This window comes from Larus michahellis, chromosome 1, assembly GCF_964199755.1.
Source record: "Larus michahellis chromosome 1, bLarMic1.1, whole genome shotgun sequence".
Taxonomy (NCBI): domain Eukaryota; kingdom Metazoa; phylum Chordata; class Aves; order Charadriiformes; family Laridae; genus Larus; species Larus michahellis.
Genome location: NC_133896.1, coordinates 191,759,355 through 191,781,302, shown reverse-complemented (window position 1 = coordinate 191,781,302; position 21,948 = coordinate 191,759,355). Strand labels below are relative to the sequence as shown.

At 37.2% G+C, this 21,948-nt stretch overlaps 1 protein-coding gene across 7 annotated transcripts in view; it reads right to left on the bottom strand.

The window, feature by feature from the left end:
* The window catches only part of FNDC3A (fibronectin type III domain containing 3A), a 123,473-nt gene that overhangs the window by 81,009 nt on the left and 20,516 nt on the right, over positions 1 to 21,948 (bottom strand). For 5 of the 7 annotated variants that reach the window (XM_074565820.1, XM_074565830.1, XM_074565855.1 and 2 more), the window contains one exon: positions 985 to 1,060. The exons of 1 other annotated variant lie outside the window; for it this stretch is intronic. In XM_074565820.1, coding sequence (XP_074421921.1) covers positions 985 to 1,060 — 76 coding nt within the window. Of the gene's footprint in view, positions 1 to 984; positions 1,061 to 10,632; positions 10,971 to 21,948 lie in introns of those variants that run through there. One more of the 7 variants, XM_074565865.1, reaches the window with a different exon arrangement.

Below are 21,948 nucleotides of genomic sequence, written 5' to 3'. Positions count from 1 at the left end.
AGCTCAGAGGAAGCAACAATACTATGCAACCAGCACAAAGTTTTGAAAAATGGTGCTAATGGACACAAACTTTAATGATTGCCAATATAAACTTAATTACAATACAAGGCCTCCTTTTAATCAGTTATTTTGCTGCCAAAGGACCTGCCCATGACACTGGAAACCAGACCTTTCATCTGTTCTCCGACTGGAGAGAGGGGGAAAAGGAGCTGGAAAATACTTACTCCAACTTCCCAGAACAGCGTCTGTTGAAGCTGAGCCAACATCCAGAAAAAAAAAGAAGGTAGGATTCATTGGCCCAACAGATAACAAGCACAGAAGTGATCCCATAGCTGAATCCGTAGATACACTTATAACACAGTATTCTAAACAGCAGCACTATCTGACTGCTCATTTCTTGCAGCTGCAGACGGGCTTAACTGGTGGCTGTTTTCATTCAGAACAGAAAACAACATCCAAAATGACTATTTATTGCAGGCAGGGATACTACACTTAGATAAAGCATTTGTATTTTGAAGCTACACTTGCTAGAACTCGGAAAGGACACAATTTGGCCCCTAGAGATAATGAAAAACTAGTAGTGGGATAACAGACAGCTACTGTTGAGACGGGAAAACAATGACACGTGACAGCAAAGAATAAAATACTCAAACCAAATTAACAACTGTAGCTTTTAGTTTGAGGTCTGTATAACAAATGAGGTTAGTCAAAAGTTGCTACAACAGCACTTCCCTGTTTGCTTTGCAAACTGAAAATATTTCCCCCCTTCTCCTCCCCAAGAAGTTTAATTTTATCTAATGTAAGAAAACGTACTCTATAGCAGTGAAACCTAAATCCAACGATTGTTTGCACCAAATCTTTTTGGTCTTTAAACTGCTCTTGTATTTAAAATAATTTCTGTCAATCTTTTACTTTCAACACCACAAATGGCCTTTTATCCTGATGCAGACTCAGGAAATATTAAAATAAATTTATCAGCTTTACCTGTAATGCACTGAAACTGTCCATCTTCTCTTCTTATTGTAAATGCTTCCCCTGGATTAACTTGCACAAGAATAACCTTAAAAATAAAAGAGTGTTTACAACCATTACACAGGTATACATTATAGAAGTCTGGTACGTGCAAAAAAAAAAAAGTAAGTTTTACTGGGAAAAAAACAATTTTTTTTCCTCAATGGTAAATACATTATTTTTCACTTCACACTACTTGCTGCCTTCATTCCACAAAAAAAAAAAAAGCAATAAGAGCAAGAACAAGTACAGATATTTTTAAACAAACATTTTTCAAAGAACCAAGAGAATACCAACTCAGCAAAACAGTACCTGTACAAATTTTATTTTCTTGACTGCTTAGCATATTAAAAAGCTGTATGTACAGCTTAAATTATTTCAACAAATTACCTTAACTTCAACATTAATCAAACCATTACATAAAGTTTCAGAAGTAAGCCTGGAATTCTCAGTGTTTGCATTTTCATCATAACCGCTTGGCAAACAGTTTTCAACATAAGGGAAATATTGTGTCATTTCCTTCTTCACATGATCCGAGCATGTTTGTACATTCATTAATGATAAAACATTATTAGAAGTCATGACAAAGTAGGTGGACCAGATGCACAGCATGAAACAAGATGTATAGTTTAATTTGTGGAAAGATGTTTATCCTAATTTTGTAAACCCAACCAATGCAAAATTGATAGCAAGGAACAGTTACGAGCCAAAATAAACAGAGGAAGTCTGACATGTACCAAAGCTGAAGCCCGCTACCATTTTAGACTTCTGTGTTTTCATTTGAAACCTGCCTTTCTGTGAGAGAACAAGTTTGTAACCACGAAGAACAGAACTAAAATTATGAACAAAGGTTAAAAAAACCCAGAAAAGCAGGTGCATTTCATAATTTCCTTTCTGGACACATCTTTCTTCCATCTCACTTGTACACATCTAAATAGAGTGTATGTCCTCCTCCTGGTGTGAATCAGACCCAGACAGGTCTTTATATACATAACTCTTCAATATTATGGCCAAAAATTTACTGTGTTAAATTGCTAAAAGAAAATAAAATTGGTCTTGTTTACAAAAAAAGAAAAAAAGAAACTTTAGTGTTACTCATTTTAGGAATACCAAAGAGAAAGGAAAGGGTGAGGAAAAGGCAAAAATCATACAAATTCCCCCCCCATCTGGTAAAGCAACTTTACAAATTAATGAAAAGATGGCCAGTTCTACTCTAACATAGCTGCAACTTCGATAAGATTTGATGGATATTTGATGGATATTTTCAAACTTGGGCCATGTGATTCAATACTGACTTAGCTCAGTTTTGAGCATGCATTTAAAAAAAATACTACTTTAAGATGCTCCATGTGGTACAGTGCTGTTACTGGAGAAAGATGTCTCCAGAAGCTTTAGGCTCTTTGAGAAAAAAATACAATGAATTATAATCACTATTTACAGTTTATCATGCTAATAATTTTTTCCAGATCTTCTAAAGTGTGTCTGAATATAAAATTCAGTAAGAGTGAGCATTCATAATATAACCTAAACTCAGAAACAACAGGATTTTAGACATGAACTTCAAATGAGACTTACAGGTCTTCAGAAAACACTGTATTGCCAGAGTTTATTATTAAGTGTTTGAAGGTAACATTTTAACAACTGGCTATCACCTTCAGAACATGACGAAGGAGAGAAATAGGGAAAAGAAACTGTAAGAACTCATCAACTCAGGCTCCCCAAGCAGGCATAACTTTTTGAAGACATATTTAATTGATTTACTTTCTCCTCTCTGCTACAACTGAAAGTTTTCGCTTGAAATTTAGACTGGAATGAAAGTACATAAAAGCTTCGGAGTACATGAGAATGTCTTTCCATCTCTTACGCGTGGGTTGGATAACCATATTTGCACAAGTCTTTTGGCTGATTTAGTATGCCCTAACTCCTGGGAGGAGCCATTCTGGCTGCTCTTGACATGTCAATCTGTACAATTTTCAGCTCAATATTCTCGGTCTCCACCATATAAACTATGAGACGCAGAAAAGCTGCAAAGCCCTCAAGTTTTAGGGCAATGGTTGGTATGATTTCCTTGATTCTTACTTTTAAAGTAACAGGGAGTGGGGCATGACTGGTATTCCTGTGTCGTTCCCATTTTTTCCTGTGTCAGTGCCTGATGTTGGTAACCTGGGTAATAACGTTACCTTGGGAACCTGAGGGTTTTCCTCCTCCAGACCTCTGCTGCAGAACATTGAAAGTGGAGGCTCCAGCTGGCAGAGTGGATCTGAGCATGGCAATACACAAGCTGGCCCAACTGCAACAAGTGGGCCCTATGCCTCCTGATTTTCTTTTGTAGCGGTTTCTCCTGTGTGAGAATCTTTGTTGTTGGCCGCTAGTCTAAGAAGGTGAAAGGCTCCGCACGCCAACCATGGTGTAACAGAGTGAGATGGGGCATTGCTCAGCAGTGGAGCTGTGCCACGAAGCAACAGGTCTCTTGATGGAGTCCAGCATCACACTGACACTCAGGATGTCATTAGATTTTCACATCTCTGAGGACATCTGACTTCCACTCAAAAGGGTGGGGAGACTCACCGACTTAATGCAATTTAATTACATACTCAATTCCCAGGAAGAAATACAGCCGTTTTGTCTACTTGATGCCTGACTGTACATTTATTTCACCAGCTCCCACTTTCAGCCTTGCTGTTATGTTGTGCATTCACATTTGTATTTTACAACTGTTCCAAGATAGGCTGTATTTGGTGCTAAGCGTGCCAAAAGAGAGTCTGAATCAGGACTGAAGTAATTTCAGAAGTTTCAAAAACTGCTGGCTTTCAGAAGCCTTTGTGTTGGGATAACGTGTGTCAATGTGACCAGCACCGTTTGCTGGACCTGCCTTATTACTGCTGAACCCCAATGGAGTAATCACTGCTTTAAAAAGGACATTTTTGACACTCACCACTTCAGTAGATGCAATTTGAAATAACAAAAATTAAAGCTATGCACACAGAGAGACACTGACACTTTTCTGGTCAGAAGAGATATTACCAAAGACACACCATCACTCACAGGGATTCCCTCTTGTCCAATAAAAGTCTGCTGCACATAATCAAAGCCACAAGAAAACATCTCTAAAGGAAAAGGTAACATGGATCTTTCACAACATCACACGTTAGGCAAATAAAATCTAAAGGTTGCTTAGTATTTATAGTTCTTTCATGTCATTCCAGGTGGCCTTCTACAGGCTTGCACATCTCATTGTCCAACATGCTACTTCATGAACCCTGACATCAGTACTTATGAAAACCAAGGGCCTTGTCTTTTATACTGAATATTCTAGACCTCAATCTCCTTCCTCTTCTGGGCAAAACATTCATGTCGGCTGGAACTAAGTGAAAAGCTCTGGAAAAATCTGATGGTTTGGCCTCTCTTCCCACATCTCAATCTTTTTGTGACAAATCCTGTTGCTTTCTCACAGCATCTCAAGCTCTGCTACCCAAAGGCTAGCGTGCATTATTCTATCCTGATTTCCATTGCCTGCTCCTCTAAGATAATTATGATAATCTGAAAAAACTCATTTGTGATGTGTCAATCTCAGTGGGAGGCATGTTTAACAGAGCCACTTTTCAAATGCCATTTCTCTTTTTATATCAACAAAAGATTAATTAAGGACTTCACAAGCTTAACAAAAGAATGTGAACTTAAGACACTGAGGCCTTGATACAAGCTCAAGAATCCTACAAACGCTTTTAAAGCATGACCAATATAACAGAATGTAATAAAACTTAAAAGTGTAATTTCTCAATGCTAACAACTTTGACTTAACATATTTTTGTCTCAAGTTCAAAATGTGTCACGGCATTGCTATTAAGAAATGGAAGCATTATTTGTGTCATTTTCACTGGAACTATAAATTGTTTCCTTTAAACAGTTATTTAACAATGATCTACATGACCTCAATACAGTTTCTGATGAAAAACAGTACAGAATCACTTTCCAGAGAATAGCATATAAGTTGACAATACAAGACTGCAGCTATACAATTATCCTAAAAATGGTTCTTGCATAAACAAAACAAGATTACCAGCCCATATGACTAAAGTTTGAAATACCAAAAACACAGTTGCCAGAGACTGTCAGTTTTAACAGTGAAATTTCATACTTTTCAATGGTACTTAATTTATTCTACAAAAGATATCTTAGAAGATAAACCCAGATCAAATGAACAACATACTAATCTTTGTAATACTTTAATTAAATAGATGTGGATTAGAGAGGTTTCTTCTTAGCACAATATTAAAAGCAAAATCCACCCTAAAAACATAGAAAGGCATTGCAACAAAGAATAGTATTAATTAAACCCACATCTTAGCATGGAATCCTTGACTTTTTCCCTGATTTTAAAACTTTTACTTCGCTGCCCATCCACCATCACTTCAAGATACGTAGCCCGGATTGGCAAAGACCAGCTTCCTAACAACACTGAATCATGCTACATATTAGAAAGCTCAACAGGTTTTTCCTGAAATTGCTGTTTAAACTCGGGCAGCTGCTCAAGCCAAATAAAAACATAAGAAATGTCCTCATGGTCTGGGTCAGCAGGCCAGGTCAGGACTCCATCTAGCCCAGTACTTTGTCTCCAATATATCAATCAGAAATGCTATTTAGGAGAGAGCAAGTGAGCCAGGCTACTTTCTGCAGTCCATCTCTGTCATTGTCCACAAATCTGCCTACATTCTTTGCGTTCACATACACTTTGAATTGCCTCCACAACCTCCTACAGCAGCAAGTTCCTGCAATTCACCTTTTAGCCATTTAAAAACCACCTCCTACTAGTTAAGTGTCCCATAGTTCCTGTGCTACGGGATTTGCTGAACAACAGTTCCGAGTAAATTTCATGCACCTCCTTCATTATTTTTTAAGCCTGAGCAATTTCCCCCTCTGAGGAGTCCTAATACTTCTAATCTCTCCTAGGAGAACTGCTTCATCCCTTTGGCCACATCAGTGGTACCTAAAACCATATCTGTATTAGCAAAGCAAGCAGTGCTCAGGAACATCACCCGGGATGTTATAGTACTCCTGAGCACAACATGGCCCGGTGTCAACGAGCAGTCTTCTCACAGACAATACTGGAAACTGTTCCAGAGACCACTCTTAACAGGCAGCCTGCACACAGACGCTCTTTCTGGAGGAACAGGTAACTTACTCGAGCAGACTTGTTCCACATGACGCTTAGCCTCAGTCTCTAGGAACATGCTTGTGCACACTTAAATTACTAACATATAAACGCTGCCCAACAGTAGCCTCAAGAAGCATTACTATGTTTTGCCTTTTCAATGGCCAGTTAAGGGGTAGCCTCTTAATTAGCTTTGAAAATCTATTCTTCACCTGAATCATAATTTGAGCTGGTCTTATATGATAAATACACTCTTAAAATACAACAATTCTATATAAAACTATTTTATAATATTTCTCTCCCTGAAGAATTCCAAATTAAAATATAACTTTATTGTAGCTGAAGTAGTATGAGCACATCCGACAGAGACATGCAACATTGACCTGGACATACTACTATCAATAGATATAATGATAACTTCACAATAATTTGATCTGAAGATCTCATATATGATTTAGCTTTAATACATCAGTGTGAGTAGGATGAGAAAGTATTCTGATTTTGCATCTAAAGAATCAAAGGCAGTATGAACGTTCAAAGAGGAAAACGCTCAATGTTTCTTATTTCTATTCAGTAAACTCTTAACTATCTGCGAGAGAAACTACAGGATGTTTCTGCAGACTCAACCAGGAAAGGAGCTGAATGTTTTTTCAAGTCTTACAGCTTATTTCTAACACTGAAGAAATGAAATTTATTTAAAATGGATGGAGTCAGAAAAAAAATTATAAGACTAAGAACACAAACAACAGAGGGTAGAAGGGAAATCTGTGCAAGACAGAACTGTAGCCACCTTGACTGAGAGGACTGCTTAAAAAAAGGGGCAAACTTAAGGCCAAATATTAACACTCATCTCCAGAAAGGTCTAGAAGTAACTTTTATCAGCACAAAGCAGAGGCTGCAGAAGCCAAAATAAGATTCTTAGAGGTACTTTGCCCCACCAAAAATGGTGACAGCAATATCTTTTAAAGGCAGAATGGCAATGATAAAAACGCAGCTGATTTATATTTTACTAATCCTTGTCTTTATGGATACAGAATACTTTTCTTAAGTAGTCCAACATTTTGCTTGTGCCAGACAAATATGCAGGTTAAGGTATTTCTCCATTGGAGCACTGTGAGGGACAGAATGGAATTTAAAATACAGAGCTAGCTCATCCTGCTTTGAATATGTTCTTTTGCACATTAAGGCAGGCCAAAAAGCCCATTAACTACACTGAAATAACAGTTACCAACGACCCCTCCTCCTGTCACTATGATCCACACTTCTACAAGCATCTCTGCTTCCACTTCCATCCTACTAACAGAAGCGATGCATTAGCAGATTGCCAGGTTCCAAGATAATTTCAGCTAGCTGACGGGAAAGAAAGGCAGCATCAAACTTGTGGCATCACAAATGCGTATTCACATTACAACATGCAGGGAAAAGTTTTCCCAAAGCTCTTGGTCACACAAAAAAAATAATGATGAACTATAAATAGGCTTGCACAATTAATGGCTGTTCTCCATCAGGTGGTTCGTAAGCAAGATCAAAATAAAATCTATGGACATTATTGTGAAGTACCAATGCCAAAATTGGATTCATCATGATAAGGGCCCTAGATGGGGTGAAAGACTATCAGAGCAGGAAAACAAAAAAGCTTAGGACTAATTCACAAGCGTGCCACTTCACTGTTTTAAGGCAACACCTTTCCATAGCAGAAACTGTAAATACAATTAGAAGTTCCAAACCATTTCTGTCCCTATGAAGGGGAAAAAAGCCACTAAGTAAAACCTGAAATAGGTCAATGAGCTCTAAAAAACTAACTTAATAAAAAATGTCTCATAGCAAGTTTGACACATTTTTCTTCTTTTGCTCACCATTACTCATGTACAAAAGCAGCGCTCTGAGTAAAACTCAAAGGCTAAAGAATACGGCTTCCTCCCCAGCTACACACATGTGGACAACACAGCCAGCCAAAACGCAGTGTCTCAAAAATATTTTGCCACTTCTATCAAATACACATATGCAGTGGATCTGTAAGGCAAGAGATTTTATTTGAAAAAATACATATGCAAATATCATTGCTAATATATCATATATACAGAGATAATATTTTTAATTTATTTTTTAGGTTCTAGAAGTTTAAATTTAGTCTGAAGTAAAAACCCTCATCTAAACAACAAATTATTATGTCTAGACCTATACTAGATGATCTTTCACACAGGCACAAACCGAAACGAATCCAGAATTGAGACAGTTGCTAACCTTCTCCTCCACCCTTGTCCATAAAGGTATAAAGACCTACCTAATTTGGGGAAATTTTTCCAGATGAGATTTGAATAAGATTTATGGAAGAGAGTTTAGTTTATTCTTCCCACATAAGGATGATCCAAGTATTATACATTGAAAGCTGCAGTTCAAATAAAACCTGTATTTCTAAAAGGACAAGACTGACTGAAATACAGTTTCTAACTCTTCTAAGCCAACACAAACAGCAAGAGATTCAATTCAGATACAGTAAAATTTTGTTTACTAGTTTGGTATTCACAACCACATTTTCAAGTCTTTTGCAGCAGGTAACAAATTGCGTTGCCCAAAGAAATGGTTTTAGACCTAAAAGCTTCTCTGTCTGTAGAAAAAGTTGTTAGCTATTGAATACACACCATCATTTAAAAAAATACCCTTTTCCTAATACCTATGGGTTTATTTCTAACCAGCAGAGTCTTAGCTGAAAGAATGACACTATCATTTCAGAGTTACTGGGATACCAGGGAAATATTTTTGTATTTGCATTGAAGAAAAATCTACTGACATCAGGGTCTCTTATGTCTCTCCAAAACATTTAGCTCTCAAACGCATCCTTCAGTAACAAGGACTATCAGCCTTCTGAAGGTGAAAAGAAAAAGGTTACATTTTTTTTAATCCTGACTGAGGCTAAAGAAACCAAAACACATTAAATACTTTGTGTCATGCGTGAAGTTGCGGGATAAACCCAGGTGAGAACTGTCACTCTGCTCTCTCCACAGGCTCGCACTGCCTACTGCCACCAAGGCAAGAAAACCAAAGGAACCGGATTGAATTTCAGTGTAAAGGGATTTTTGGAATCCTTCCCTCTCACCAGCCACCCGCCACCTCCCACCAAAGGGCAATGGAACTGAATGAGTTACTTGGTATCTTCCTCTAAAAGTAGTCAGTTACGCTTCGTGAATTTACATATTTTTCCAGAATGAGTGAAATCTGGGACAAATTTCCAACCAAGATAAAAGCCTCTAAATATATGTAGCAAGAATATAACTGATCTACCACTAAATACATCATAACAAAACAAAACAAAGCAATCTTTTAGCAGCAAAGTCAATTCATAGTCTGGTATACACATTAAAATAACAAAAAATGTGGGGAATTAAGAAAGCAAGAAGAAAGTGGGGGGAAAAAGCTAGGATACGTTACATTAATTTTATCCATTGCTAAAATCATATACAATATGAAGTAAGAGCATGTTATATTACAAATGTGGTTAAAACATACGAAATAACATAGTAAGAGATTGTTCTTGTACAACAACAGAGTACAAATGGGAGCAAAACAGTACTACTGAAGAGCACAGTTCTGTTTTTCTGTCATTATGGAGTGGGTTTTGGGGATGTGTGTGTTTTTGGGGGTTGTAGGGTGTTTTGGTTTTTTCCTCCAAATGAACTTCCTAGAAAGCAAGAGGGTAAAGTGTTCCAAAACATTTCACTGGACCTCTAAAACCATAATTTAAAGAGAATCAAATCACAATCCATTTCTACACTAGCAGAAACAATGTTCTTTTTTGAGATATTTTAATAGTAAAGAGACAAGACCTTCAGGATTGGTTTGTTCCTTTTTTTTTAATTTTGTTTCTTATTAATCTGAAAACATCTGTATTTAGCATTATATGGTTATAGGTGCTGAGTCAGTAGCAAATGATTGTCAGCAAAAATCACAAATAATGAAAGACTATGAAAGTCATATTTCTAGATGCTCTAGCAATATAATTAACATTTAAAAAAAAGACAGCAGTGGTTTGTCTAAAAATACTGCAACTGAAATTAGCTCAGCAGTACTGACGAGAAGTATTTTTGGTCAAAAAGGCAAAAATAAATTCATTTTTGAACATCTAACAATTTAGGAAAACACTGTAGCCAATGTTTTTGGTCATTCTGACTTCAAAAATTTTTAAAACACTCAACTAAAGCTGTTAAGGGGGGTTACAGCCAAGCCTTTTGTAAGATGTACACTGTATCTTTAACCGTCTGTCTGCAACAAGATTAAAAAAGGGTGTATTTCTGGAAAAGGGTGAATATAATACAACACAACTTCCAGGCAGAGACACATTTATGCTCTGTCATTAGGGCATATATTCAGAACAATTACATTTTTCTCCACTAATAGCTCCAATCAAGATGTTAATTAGTGACATGCTTTATCTCGCAACCCATTTCAAAAGCCTTAGCACTTTGACTTACTGTTGCTCGCATCCTTTTATTTCTCTCATTCAACTGGTGCTACACAGTGACAAAGGATGAAGGAAGATTCAACAGGCACCACTCCAGCTGCTCCAATCTGTTCCATTCACTTAATACTGAGGTAATCTTCGGCGATGTGCTGAGCACTGCCTCCCCCTTCTTTTAACAGGGCACCTTAACCTAAACGCCACGCCGGAGCGTCTCCCTTTACCTTCCTCTATAGCTGTGCATCCACAAAGCATGTGGAGGCAGGATGTGAAAGGTAGGGATCAATTAACAATATAGTCAGCAATACCTACCTCAAGCCTTCCTTCCTATCAAATTAGCCAACGTACAGTGAGCTTCCTGCTGTACACGAATGTATCATGTCACCATAGCAACTAAATCAACAAATAGCTGCTGCAGCATCTGCTTCTGGATCATCTAACGTCAGTCAACAGAAGGTTCAGGTTTAAGAGAACAAAGCTTCCAAATATATGCCATTTTATAACTGCATTTTTAATTTAGCCTCCCGATTCCCAGATAGGATATACTAGCTCGGAACGAACCAACGTCTGACTTTATACTTGAATCTATGATGCAGCTCATGACTTCAGCTTGCAAATAAGCCAGAAAGGAGGGAGGAAGAAAAAAACCACCAACATTTTCTAACAGAATAAAAAAACCACAGTTAAGAAATAATCAACTGGATTCTGCTGCACTTTTTCCTAAGTATCGTGTTACTCTATACTGTGCATTTATTAGGTACATTTAGAGGCATGAAAAGAAAGAAGTGTGTTTCACAATTGTTCTTTATAATTTACATATATGCCTGCCCTAAATAACACCATAACCAGAAATACCTTTTATTAGACGTTAATATTTAAGACATTTCAGATGCCTGACAACGATGGTTTCCCTCTATTAGTCTCCATGAAAGAGCTGAACTGAAAACATCCAGTATCTGTTTCTGGCAATCTCACATCTGTGGTCTTTAATCCCAATAACAGCAGGGGCCCACTGGCATACCCTCACCTGTGGGAAGAGGGCTACGTAGGGCAAAACATAGCTTCCCTCCCTTCTTGTGAGAAATTACTTCATATACCACATATGCATGATTCTGGTTTAAGTCCTAACCCAAGAAGACAAGATATATGAAACTGCTGTGTAACAGCTTGGTAGCTGGCATGGGACAACATGAGATTACTGATTAAATGTTGCCTGAGGCATAAAAAAAAAAAATCAGAAATTACTTAGAAATTGGACAGTAATGTCTTCAAAGGTAATAAGCAAGTGTACATACACACTTTTACATAAAGGGCTCACACCTACAGCCTACTTAGAACAAAAAAGTAGCTTTCTGCTATTTTAAGTTCAAGTCATATTCCTAACATTTGATCAGCGTGAAATTCTTTACGAAGTAAAAGCTTTCTAGGCTCAAGGCAGCAGTTATTCATATCCAGTATCATTTTATTATTGAAAACATTTATTTTTCAAAGTGGCTGTTTTTCCACCTATGTACAGTCTTTTGTTATAAGGAAAATCATTACATCTAGGCTGGCTCCAGAGTGTGCTCCAGTGAACAGGGAAGACTGGACACAGGCTCAAGAGGCTAACTCAGGCTTGCTGTGATTTGTGGGTTTGTCACCTCACCTATGCCAGATTTTCCCAGTTTGTAGGACTAGTACAACAGTGTTTGTATGTCCCTAAAAGCTACTGATCAAAGAACACTGCAAGACTTGAGTGTTGTTATTCATCAGCGGCACAGGAATTGCCAGATGGAATCACATCTGTGGTACAGCTAAGGTGATGTCAGTTACAAATGCGGCACAAGTCGCTTTGCCATTGACTGTGTGTTCAAAATCTGCTGTTCATATCATAATGATGCTAATGAAGCTACAAGCTACTCTTTTCCACAATCAAACCCACTAACAGTTAGAAAATGGATTAAATGGAAAAATGCAGAAGATCTAAATAACAGGTATTACGGACAGCATAAGATTATTAAATAGGAACAGCTGACACATCAGTAATAAAAGCTAAATTAAAACAGTGTCTTAAGCCTCTGGCAATTTAAAACAATTTAAGAATTTCATGGATGTGAAGAATGTTATTTCCAACTAACTCTTTCTTAAAGTCATCTTTCTTAAGATTTTTGTATCTCCGTCTTTCGGACTTCTAAAGGACTTCTTCCCTCCCCATTTATATTGGCTAGTAACCAGTAAAGAGATACCATTTCTATGGTATCTATAAGGATATTAGAATTAATGCTAGAATTTTCTTTTTTTTGCCTTAAGTTATCTTCTGGTTTTTAGTATGAATAATAGAAGAAAAACAGGCTTCTTGTCATTATTTTAAGTGTCCTATAGACATTGATCTTTGTCTAAGTAACACAATGCAACACTCAACACAAAGTTCTAAAATCTTCTATTTTCCCCCAAATTTATTTGAGCAAATTGCAATTTACAGGTTTCCCACAACTATACAATTCTCTACCCTAGCACCTGCTAATACTAACTGATAATCTAGAGGGATCTAACTGCTCCATATGTGGAGATTAACACTTTCCTAATGAAGAACAGAAAAGATCTGGGTAGTAAAGGCCATGAACAAAGCTTTGTTTTCAGGACTAGGCATGAAAACCACACAGAATTAAGTAAATGTTACCTAATACGTTGCAGTTAACAATTTACACACTCAGGATTTTGAAAAAACAAACACAATCCAAACTATTTCATCTTAGACAAGTAGTAGCACCATGTCCTGAAGAAAGCAAGAAAGAACCCGTCTTTTCAGTGACATGCTCCTGAGGCCTATGTATATTTTCCGAAGAGAGAGCAAGCAACTCTGCGGCATTTTTCTAAAAGGCAGCTGACAGATAATAAAATCAGCAAACATTTCATCTTTAACCACTGCTACAAGATACTGCCAGCACCACTGAATGCAGTAAGACAACAGAACATCCCTAGAAGCAAGCTGGAAACAGGGAGGTTGGAAAGATGACTAGACTGTTCAGTGGCACTTTCACCGCTTTTTGTAGAAAGGCAGGTTGGAAAGATCTGAGAACCGGTGATTTTTTTTTAATTTTAGCAAATATATTGATTTTATTTATGAAAAGGTTTTTTAAAATTCTTACTGTACTCATGTTTCCCCCCCCTTCTCTTCTTGTAAAAGATGATCAGTAGAAAGCTGATCACCAGAGGGACAGGGAAAGGAAAAAAAAAAAAGAAAAAAAAAAGAAAGGATGGTTTGGAGCCTTGTTTTGTAAAAATACAAAGTTTTCTGAAAATAATCAGTAAAAGATAAGTGTTAAAATCTGCATCTAATGTCACTGATAAATGTTCAAGACTTATTAGCGTCCACATACAACAGCATAAATCAGTGTATTTTCCGTTAGTGCGTCTGTCTCATTCTTTATTATTCAGAAATACTTACAATTTTGATCTACGCGTTTCTGCTTTGTCTCTTTTCTTTTGCATTCTCAATTCTCACAGCTTGGCTAAACAAAGTTTTACTTGTCTCATTTACAGCAAACCCAATCTGTTTCATTAGCATTGACACAGTCTGTGGTTAGCACAGAAAATTTGCTGCTTAAAATAATCCCACTATTACATCTTTATATCAGTAAAAGTATAAACATAAGAGTACCAGAAGTGTTTAAAAGAATTTGGATAATGCAACAGACAAACATTTGTGCTTCAAAGTTTTAAACTAATCCTGGTTTACAGGGAATTAGAAGGAAGCAGTGTTAGGGGCAGTCACTGAACTCTGGAAGTTTCTGAGGCATCTGGTCCTGGCCAGTGGTCAGACAAATCAAACTACAAATAAAAACTGGAAGACTTCAGTCAGATTACTCTCATCTCATGACGCCTTGTTGTTTGAAGTCCACAGGACTTCAGCGTTACAACACTAAGCAAAACCAGCTAAGACAGAGCTCGTACTGCAGAGCAAAGTGGTATCAAGGGCTAAGCTTTCAGCTACTACTTTGCAGGGGCTAGTCCCCTTAGTAAGCGCTTTCCTTCATCAGTTTGCGTATCTGCAACAGTCCAAAAAAAAAAACCAACAACCCAAAAAACAAACAGGGAGTGAACTTTCCTTTAAGTTGTACCTAGATGCACTGAAAGACAGACCGCCAATTTAATTTTGAAAAACTCGGTAATTTAACAAAGATTGTTTGAAGTGAAAATTACAATTAAAAAAAACCCCAAATTCCCAGTTGCTTAAGATGCTACTAAATGTTGAGAGAATCAAAAAAAACTTATTTCTAAAAAATAAAAAAATAATCTGAAAGTGCTGTATAGTGCTACACATGGCACTGTTCAAAGAAAGCCAGGCACTTTGAAGATTTTTGATCTGATTCATAACAGGTTTTTAGATATTGTATTTAAAATAAGTTAAACAAAAAATCTTCTCTTCCTGTATTTATCTTGCCTTCTTCACAACACTTGTGGAATCAAAACACCCTTGCAATTATTTCAACTGAGCATCAAAACTGAAGACTCTTTTCAGCTGTACTTCAACTGTATGTACTTTGCAATTCCCACGCTTTGGCTGCAAGCTGTACCAGCAGTTGCCATGTAAAATATTTTATGTTGAATAGGTATTATTTGGCATTTCCCTATGCAAAAAAAACCAAACCAAAACAAAAACAAAAACCAAAAAAACCTCAAACTTGTGAAGACTGCCTACTTCCAGTCTCTAAATCTGTTCTGAAGATCTTAATGCTGAGAAGAGGGGAAGAATTAGTTTGCTGGTTAGAACACATCTGAAACAAGCTGAACAGCATTGACATTGTTAGAGAGTTTTGCTAGTATTTTCCTTCCTACCTAGTGATAAATAAAATAAAAAAAAAAAAAAATAATCTTAGAAACGTTATGAAAGCTAGCCAAGATGAAGAAAGCGAGGTGGACGGTTAACAGATTTGCTAATGATTATGCAACTCAATGGCACTTTTCTTAGAAGAATTTCTTTGTCAGTAATATCTGGACATGTCTGTACCACGTCTGAAAGGGTGTGCGATGAGTTAGGCATTCACCAAGAAACAATACACAACATAATGCGGTCATGATCAACCTTTGGCCTAACAGCTGAATAGAGAATTTTATATTTCCCAACATTGCTTCTGACAGCTCAGATTCCTGTTTGGTGATATAGCAAGTTAAAAGTCCATAACATTTAACACTGATGGATGTGTCTTTAACATTTCTACCTTAAATAGAGCACAAAAGGAAGGGACAAAGAACTGTATTCTCTAGTTATTCAAAATAGCATTTCTCTAAAAGAAAAACCACATTAGAATTCTAGGAGTTTCAATAGCGCTTCTAAAGTAATCTTTTTCCCCCCTGACAAAGTTCCCTATATGCCCAGCTTTGTGCAAATCTGGGTATTGCTATATATCAGAACGCTGTATGACAACACAAACCTGAGCTAGAAGAGAAAAGAAAGGCTACGTCCTCAATTTGATAGGGTTGGGAAGGCTCGTCAGTACTGGACCAAGGGCTTGGGGAGAGAAATCTCTACAACCCCAAGCCTTTCTCATGTATTTCTCACATATTTTCTCCTCTACTTCCAAAAAGAAAGTGAGAACAATTACAGCCAATGGCCCTTTTTGCTATGGTGTGTAAATCCGAGGCTATCTCTTCCTGGAGAATGTCATTCCATCTGCTCTATAAAGTGTATAATTCTGTAACATGCAGAGGGTTAGGTGGACTTTGCCCAGTGATAAAGAAACTTCTCCATCACCAGGGGACAAAAAACAGGCTTCAGATAGCAGGGGATGTACTTCTGATTATTTGTTTGCAAAGTGTGCAATTCTCACATATTTTAAGAGTGGAGTTTCTGTAGTTAATAATATAACTTTGCAGAGCAGTTACATTTTTGTCAAAACTTACAGATATTACAATAGCTGTCTTCTGAGGAAACGTACGGAAGCAATAAAGGTGACTTTGTAAGTCTTGGACTCTGGCATTCAGGTCCTAGCTTACTGAGCGTTAAGTGTCCCACAACACAGAGAAGAGGAGAGAAGGGGATCAGGAAACATGCCCGAGTCCAGGACACTACATGGACATAACTCTACCCTTCCAAACCTTAGCAATAGAGGAGCACACAGACTCGGGAACCAGGCCCACTCGCAACAGACTGCAGAGAGGAACTGAGCTATCCCAGCGCTTATAGCTCCAGGCAACTTGTGCCTCCTCACCTCATTAAAAAAAAAAAAAAAAAACCAAACAAAAAAACCCCACGAAACCATACAGATCTTTAGTCACCTTCCTAAAACATGAAAACCGTCATCTTCCTGACATGCTTATTTCTCCCCATTGACTATATCAGCAACCTACAGTGACTAACTGACTTTAAATCCGATTTTCACATGTCATCCAATTATCCCAAATGTCAGTTTCTGAAGAGATTCATTCAACTGGGGAAATCTTGCCTCAAACATCTTGGGAGGAATCTACTGTATCAGAGACCAAAATTTATCTAGGAGTCATATCACACAAATGAAAACAGACATTTTAGAGAGAAAAAGGAGGATTACTCAGAAGTTTTATAAGGGTACTTCATTCCATGAGTTTTCATACTGAATACAAGTTGGAAAATCTACAAACTACACAGCCTTCACTCTTGTTTCTATGTTTGTTTATTTATATATATATATATATGGATGCTAACATAAATTGTGTGATAAATCGGATGCTGCTTTCTGCTAACGAAAAGCAGTATAGTACTTATACATAACTATACACCAAAGAATTTTGAATCTTCACTTTCTGCTGAGGATGATGGCTGCTTCTAGGAAATTCAAACCAAGCTTTCAACGCATCTGTAATCAAGGATACAGATTAAATACATTAGAGAAAGTTCTGATCTCAAAGACCAAATAAAAATTTACACTTAACCAAGACAAAACTTCATTCTTCCTGACCAAAAAATACTATTAATTCAGATACAAAAAGGATGTAATTACCTTGAGGCATCAAAGCTCACATCCTCATAGCTTTCTTTTTTGTGGTGGTGTTTTTTAAAAAAATCATAGCCATCAACCAGTTAAAAACTTTTAAGGAAAAGTTATTTTATATACAGAATGTCCCATATAAATTTGATTATGTATTTTCCAGTGATGGTTGCTACACAAAAGCACTCATCAATCCTGGAAAAAGTACAGCTTGATAATCAGCTTCCGTAAGCCAGCACTGCTTACACACAGAAGCTGGCTGTTCCAGTGAACACATTTCTGGTGCGCTTCAATGCTATGAAGTCACTGAAGGATGGAAGAATAATTGTCAACTAAAACAAACTTTAATGAATCTCCAAAAGGAAAAGTTAGATGCATCTGCTAATTCAATAGAGCCAAAGGGGAAGTTAAAAAAAACCAAACAAACCCAAAAACAAAATACACAAGAAAAATCAACCAACAAAGAGACAGAAGCAGCCATGCATATACTCTGTACTCTTTAAAATCAAAACACAGATAAAGGAAAGGAAAACAGCACAATATGTAAAGCAGTGAGAACAGTTATAACAGCGTATGTTGTTAAACTACTTTTAACATGGATTTTTTTTTTTTGTGTAGAGGAAAAGATCATGAAACATATGCAGTTCTAGGCTTGATTTTCAGCAGCAAGGCAAAACCAAAGCAAGCTGGAACTTGATAGTGTACCATATGCTTTTCAGAAACAGAAGTGTCAGAACTAAAACTAAGGAAAAGCATTTAGTAATCTAGTTTACATCTTCACCATTACATTTCTGCTGTGACTCCATGTACATAAACAATCTGAAATGCAAAAAAGGGGATTCTCAGAATTATTTCCTTTGTTTTTTTAGCTATCTATTAGTCTGCTGATTGGAGACTTCCTCCTATGATAACACATTAATCATAACTTTAAGATCAGAGGTATGATTATTTAAAGAAGAAATTGGTTTTAGAAATACTGCCTTGTAGATTTGATGCTAAATGTCTACTTCAGTTCAAAGAATTTGCACTTAAACTCACACACAGTATGTATATACACACACAGACACATACTACATATATACACACACACAGTGGGATTTTTTGAAAATCCACTAAGCATCCAAACTTCTGAATAAAGCTTAGAGGAAAAGCAACCAGCTTGCCAAGCCAGAAGTATTACTTTACACCTTGCTCAGAAATAAAGTTGACTGAAGGTCAAACACTATGTGTCTCATTCTCCAAAGATAAGGAAATGCTTAACAGGCTACTTTGGGAGTGCTATCTACTTTTTTGGTATTAAAAGACACCAAGGTTATATAGGGATGTCCCACTTCACAACTATTAGCTGTAGTGGAAAGGTGCAGAGAGGGTCCAGGGTTGCTGCAAACTTGTGTCAGCAATTTACTGATTGGTCTTGGAACAGCACCGCGTGTTGTAGAAACTTTCCAAAACAATTTAACATCGGTCTAATATCAGGAAAACAAAGTGTCTGTTACGGAAAGTAGTTTGAACTCTTGCCTCCTCATTTTCCTCTCAATCATGAGTTCACCTCCCCCCACCAAATCAGGACTCACGTAACCAAACACATGCTTCCTGTCCAGCCTCGGCAGTAATCAGTAAAGCCTCACTGCAGTAGTTACCCTTACATGAAAAACTGCTGTCCTCATAACTTGTTTTCTCAGTGTCACTTGGTTTCTATCAACTCCAATGGATCTTCTCCATACTTCATCCACAACCTTACTATATCCACAACCAAGATATAAGGAGTACATTACCCACACACATTGAATACAGTGATGAGAAGGTGCAAAAGCAGCACTTCCGGCTTGGTCTTTGCTTTTAATTTTCCCCAGTTTTGTTGCATAAAACTAACAGTAGTCCCCTGTTCTGTGGGACGCAGAACGCAGCAGTCTCCCATGGCAGCACTGAGTAGCGTATGAACATCCACAGAGTTTAAACTCTCCATGTTTTCTGCCTGAACACACACATTCCTCTAACTTTGTAGATTGTTTTGTTTTAAAACATGGCGGAAAGTTACAGCTTTAACCTGATCTGACACTTCCAGTCTTTGAAGCACATGACCTTTCATCTTACCATGTTCAAATATTTGTACTGCTATTTCACATTTAAGCTGCTAGCAGAACTTCAAGTATTTGAAATAGATTATCTTGAAGATACAAACTGTTCCAGAAAAGTACTGAATGGTCTATATCCACTTGGTCACTCAGTTATGCAGTATACACAACAACTGAAGGAAGGTGGAATTGATTAAAAAAAAATCCTCAGATGTTTTACAGCTCAACAAAAACTTGCAAGTTTAAGATACAGTTAACTAGTCTAACATAAGAAATACCAACATATAGACAAAATATTTAAATAAAGAATTTTCTACCAGGTTTTCAATACTTTTTTCAGTCAGAACTGATTGAAACTAATTAGAACAGCTACAGTCCAACCTACACACTATGAAGACAGAAGAAAATATACATTTATTTACATGGACAAAATAGCTCTGAATTTTGATTGTAGGAACACAATTAAATTCTGTCAGCACTACGGATTATGTTATAGATTATGCAATCCAACACCACAACACTGTTACGAAAGAAACTGGAAAGGTAGTTTTCATATATTAAGGAAGTAACCCCTACTGAATGTATTGTAGCTAAGCAAATAAGAGACTTTCAGAAAAACAAGCAACTCCACCTTGAAGGCAAAAGTCTTCGCACTTCTTGTGGCTTCAAAGTTACAAGAAAAAAAACCAAAGAATACAATGAACAATATTCTGGTTAAAATGTTTTTCAAAAAATAAGAAAAAGGCTCAGAATTACAACTTGTTGTACTTGATTACTTGAAAATATATACCCCTTTCATTAGTGTAGCATATAGAACAAACGTAACAACTAATTGTAAGATCCCTATAAATAAACAGTGGCCTGCCTGACCTTTCTGTGTTTTAATTGGGCAACCTTGACAGAGTAAGCAGTACCTGCAATCCTGGATTTCCTATTTTCAGATATACAACGTATTTTCTACTTAGTGATGGCTTTTAAATCATCAGATGCAAAAAGGGTTTCCACTAAAGTTTCCTGCTACTGAACAAATTCATTTGCAGATTCTTCATGAGTCATGTGTCAGATGTGAAAGAAAGGACAGAAAACGAAAGTTGCAGCCTTCACTAGACATTGTGGATCACAGAACAGTAGACGACATTGTGGTATAACTGCTAGTTATCATGAAATGAAGATAGAAAGTGACTGACTTTATTGATGACTGAGAATCTGCCCAATGCCTTGTGAAGATTCTCTTTTTTTATTTTTTAAAATAAACACTACCACTATCAGTTCCACTTTAGACAGTATTCTTAACTAGTAGCTTTTTTATTTTTAAATAAAAAAGGACACGTACAGCATACATGATGTTTTTCCCGTAAGAATATTAACAGAAACCCCCACAAACTCATTTCTTTGAGGAAATTCTTTGCTTGTTTTCCAGTTTTAATCTTGCTTGGCAGGAAAAAAAGACATTATTTTAATGAAAAAGTATCCCCAAAAGAACATTTAAGCTCATAACTGATTCAAAATTTTGCACCATTATGGAGTAAGCTTGACAGCACAGCTTGACAGTCTTATTTTTGGGGAAGACAGAACAAGTAACTCAGTCTCAACTATCTTCAAAAGGTCATGGTGATTAGGGGAGGTTCCCAAGTACTGGAAGAAAGCAAATGTCACCGCAATCTTCAAAAAAAGGGCAAGGAGGAGGATCCAGGAAGCTACAGGCCGGTCAACATCACCTTGAGCTCTGGGAAGATGAGCGAGCAAATCTTCCGAGAAGCCTTTTCCAAACACATTAAAGAAAAAGGTGATTGGGCGTAGTCAGTACAGATTCACAAAGGGAAAACCATGCCTGACAAACCTGGATGGCCTTCTACAATGAAACTACTATCTTGTTGAATAAGCGGAGAGCAGTAGATACTGTTTATCATGACTATAGCAAGACTTCTGACACTGTCTTGCATAACATCCTCACACAGAAACTGTTGAGGTACAGACTGAACTTAGGCAGTGAGGTGAACTGAAAACTGGCTCAGAGGGTTGCGATCAGCAGTGCAAAGTCCAGCAGGAGGTCATTCACTAGGCAACCACCTCAGTGGTTATTACTGGGACAGATTATGTTTACTATTTTCTTTAATGACATGAATGATGGGACAGAGTGCACCACCAACAAGTTTGCAAGTGATACAAAGTTGTGAGGAGTGGCTGATCCACTAGACGGCTGTACTGCCAGCCAGAGGGACCTTGACAGCAGAAGAAACGCTTTGAGTGGGGGAAAGCTGGACTGCATCATCTCCAGAGGTCCCTTCCAACTTCAAGGGTTCTGTG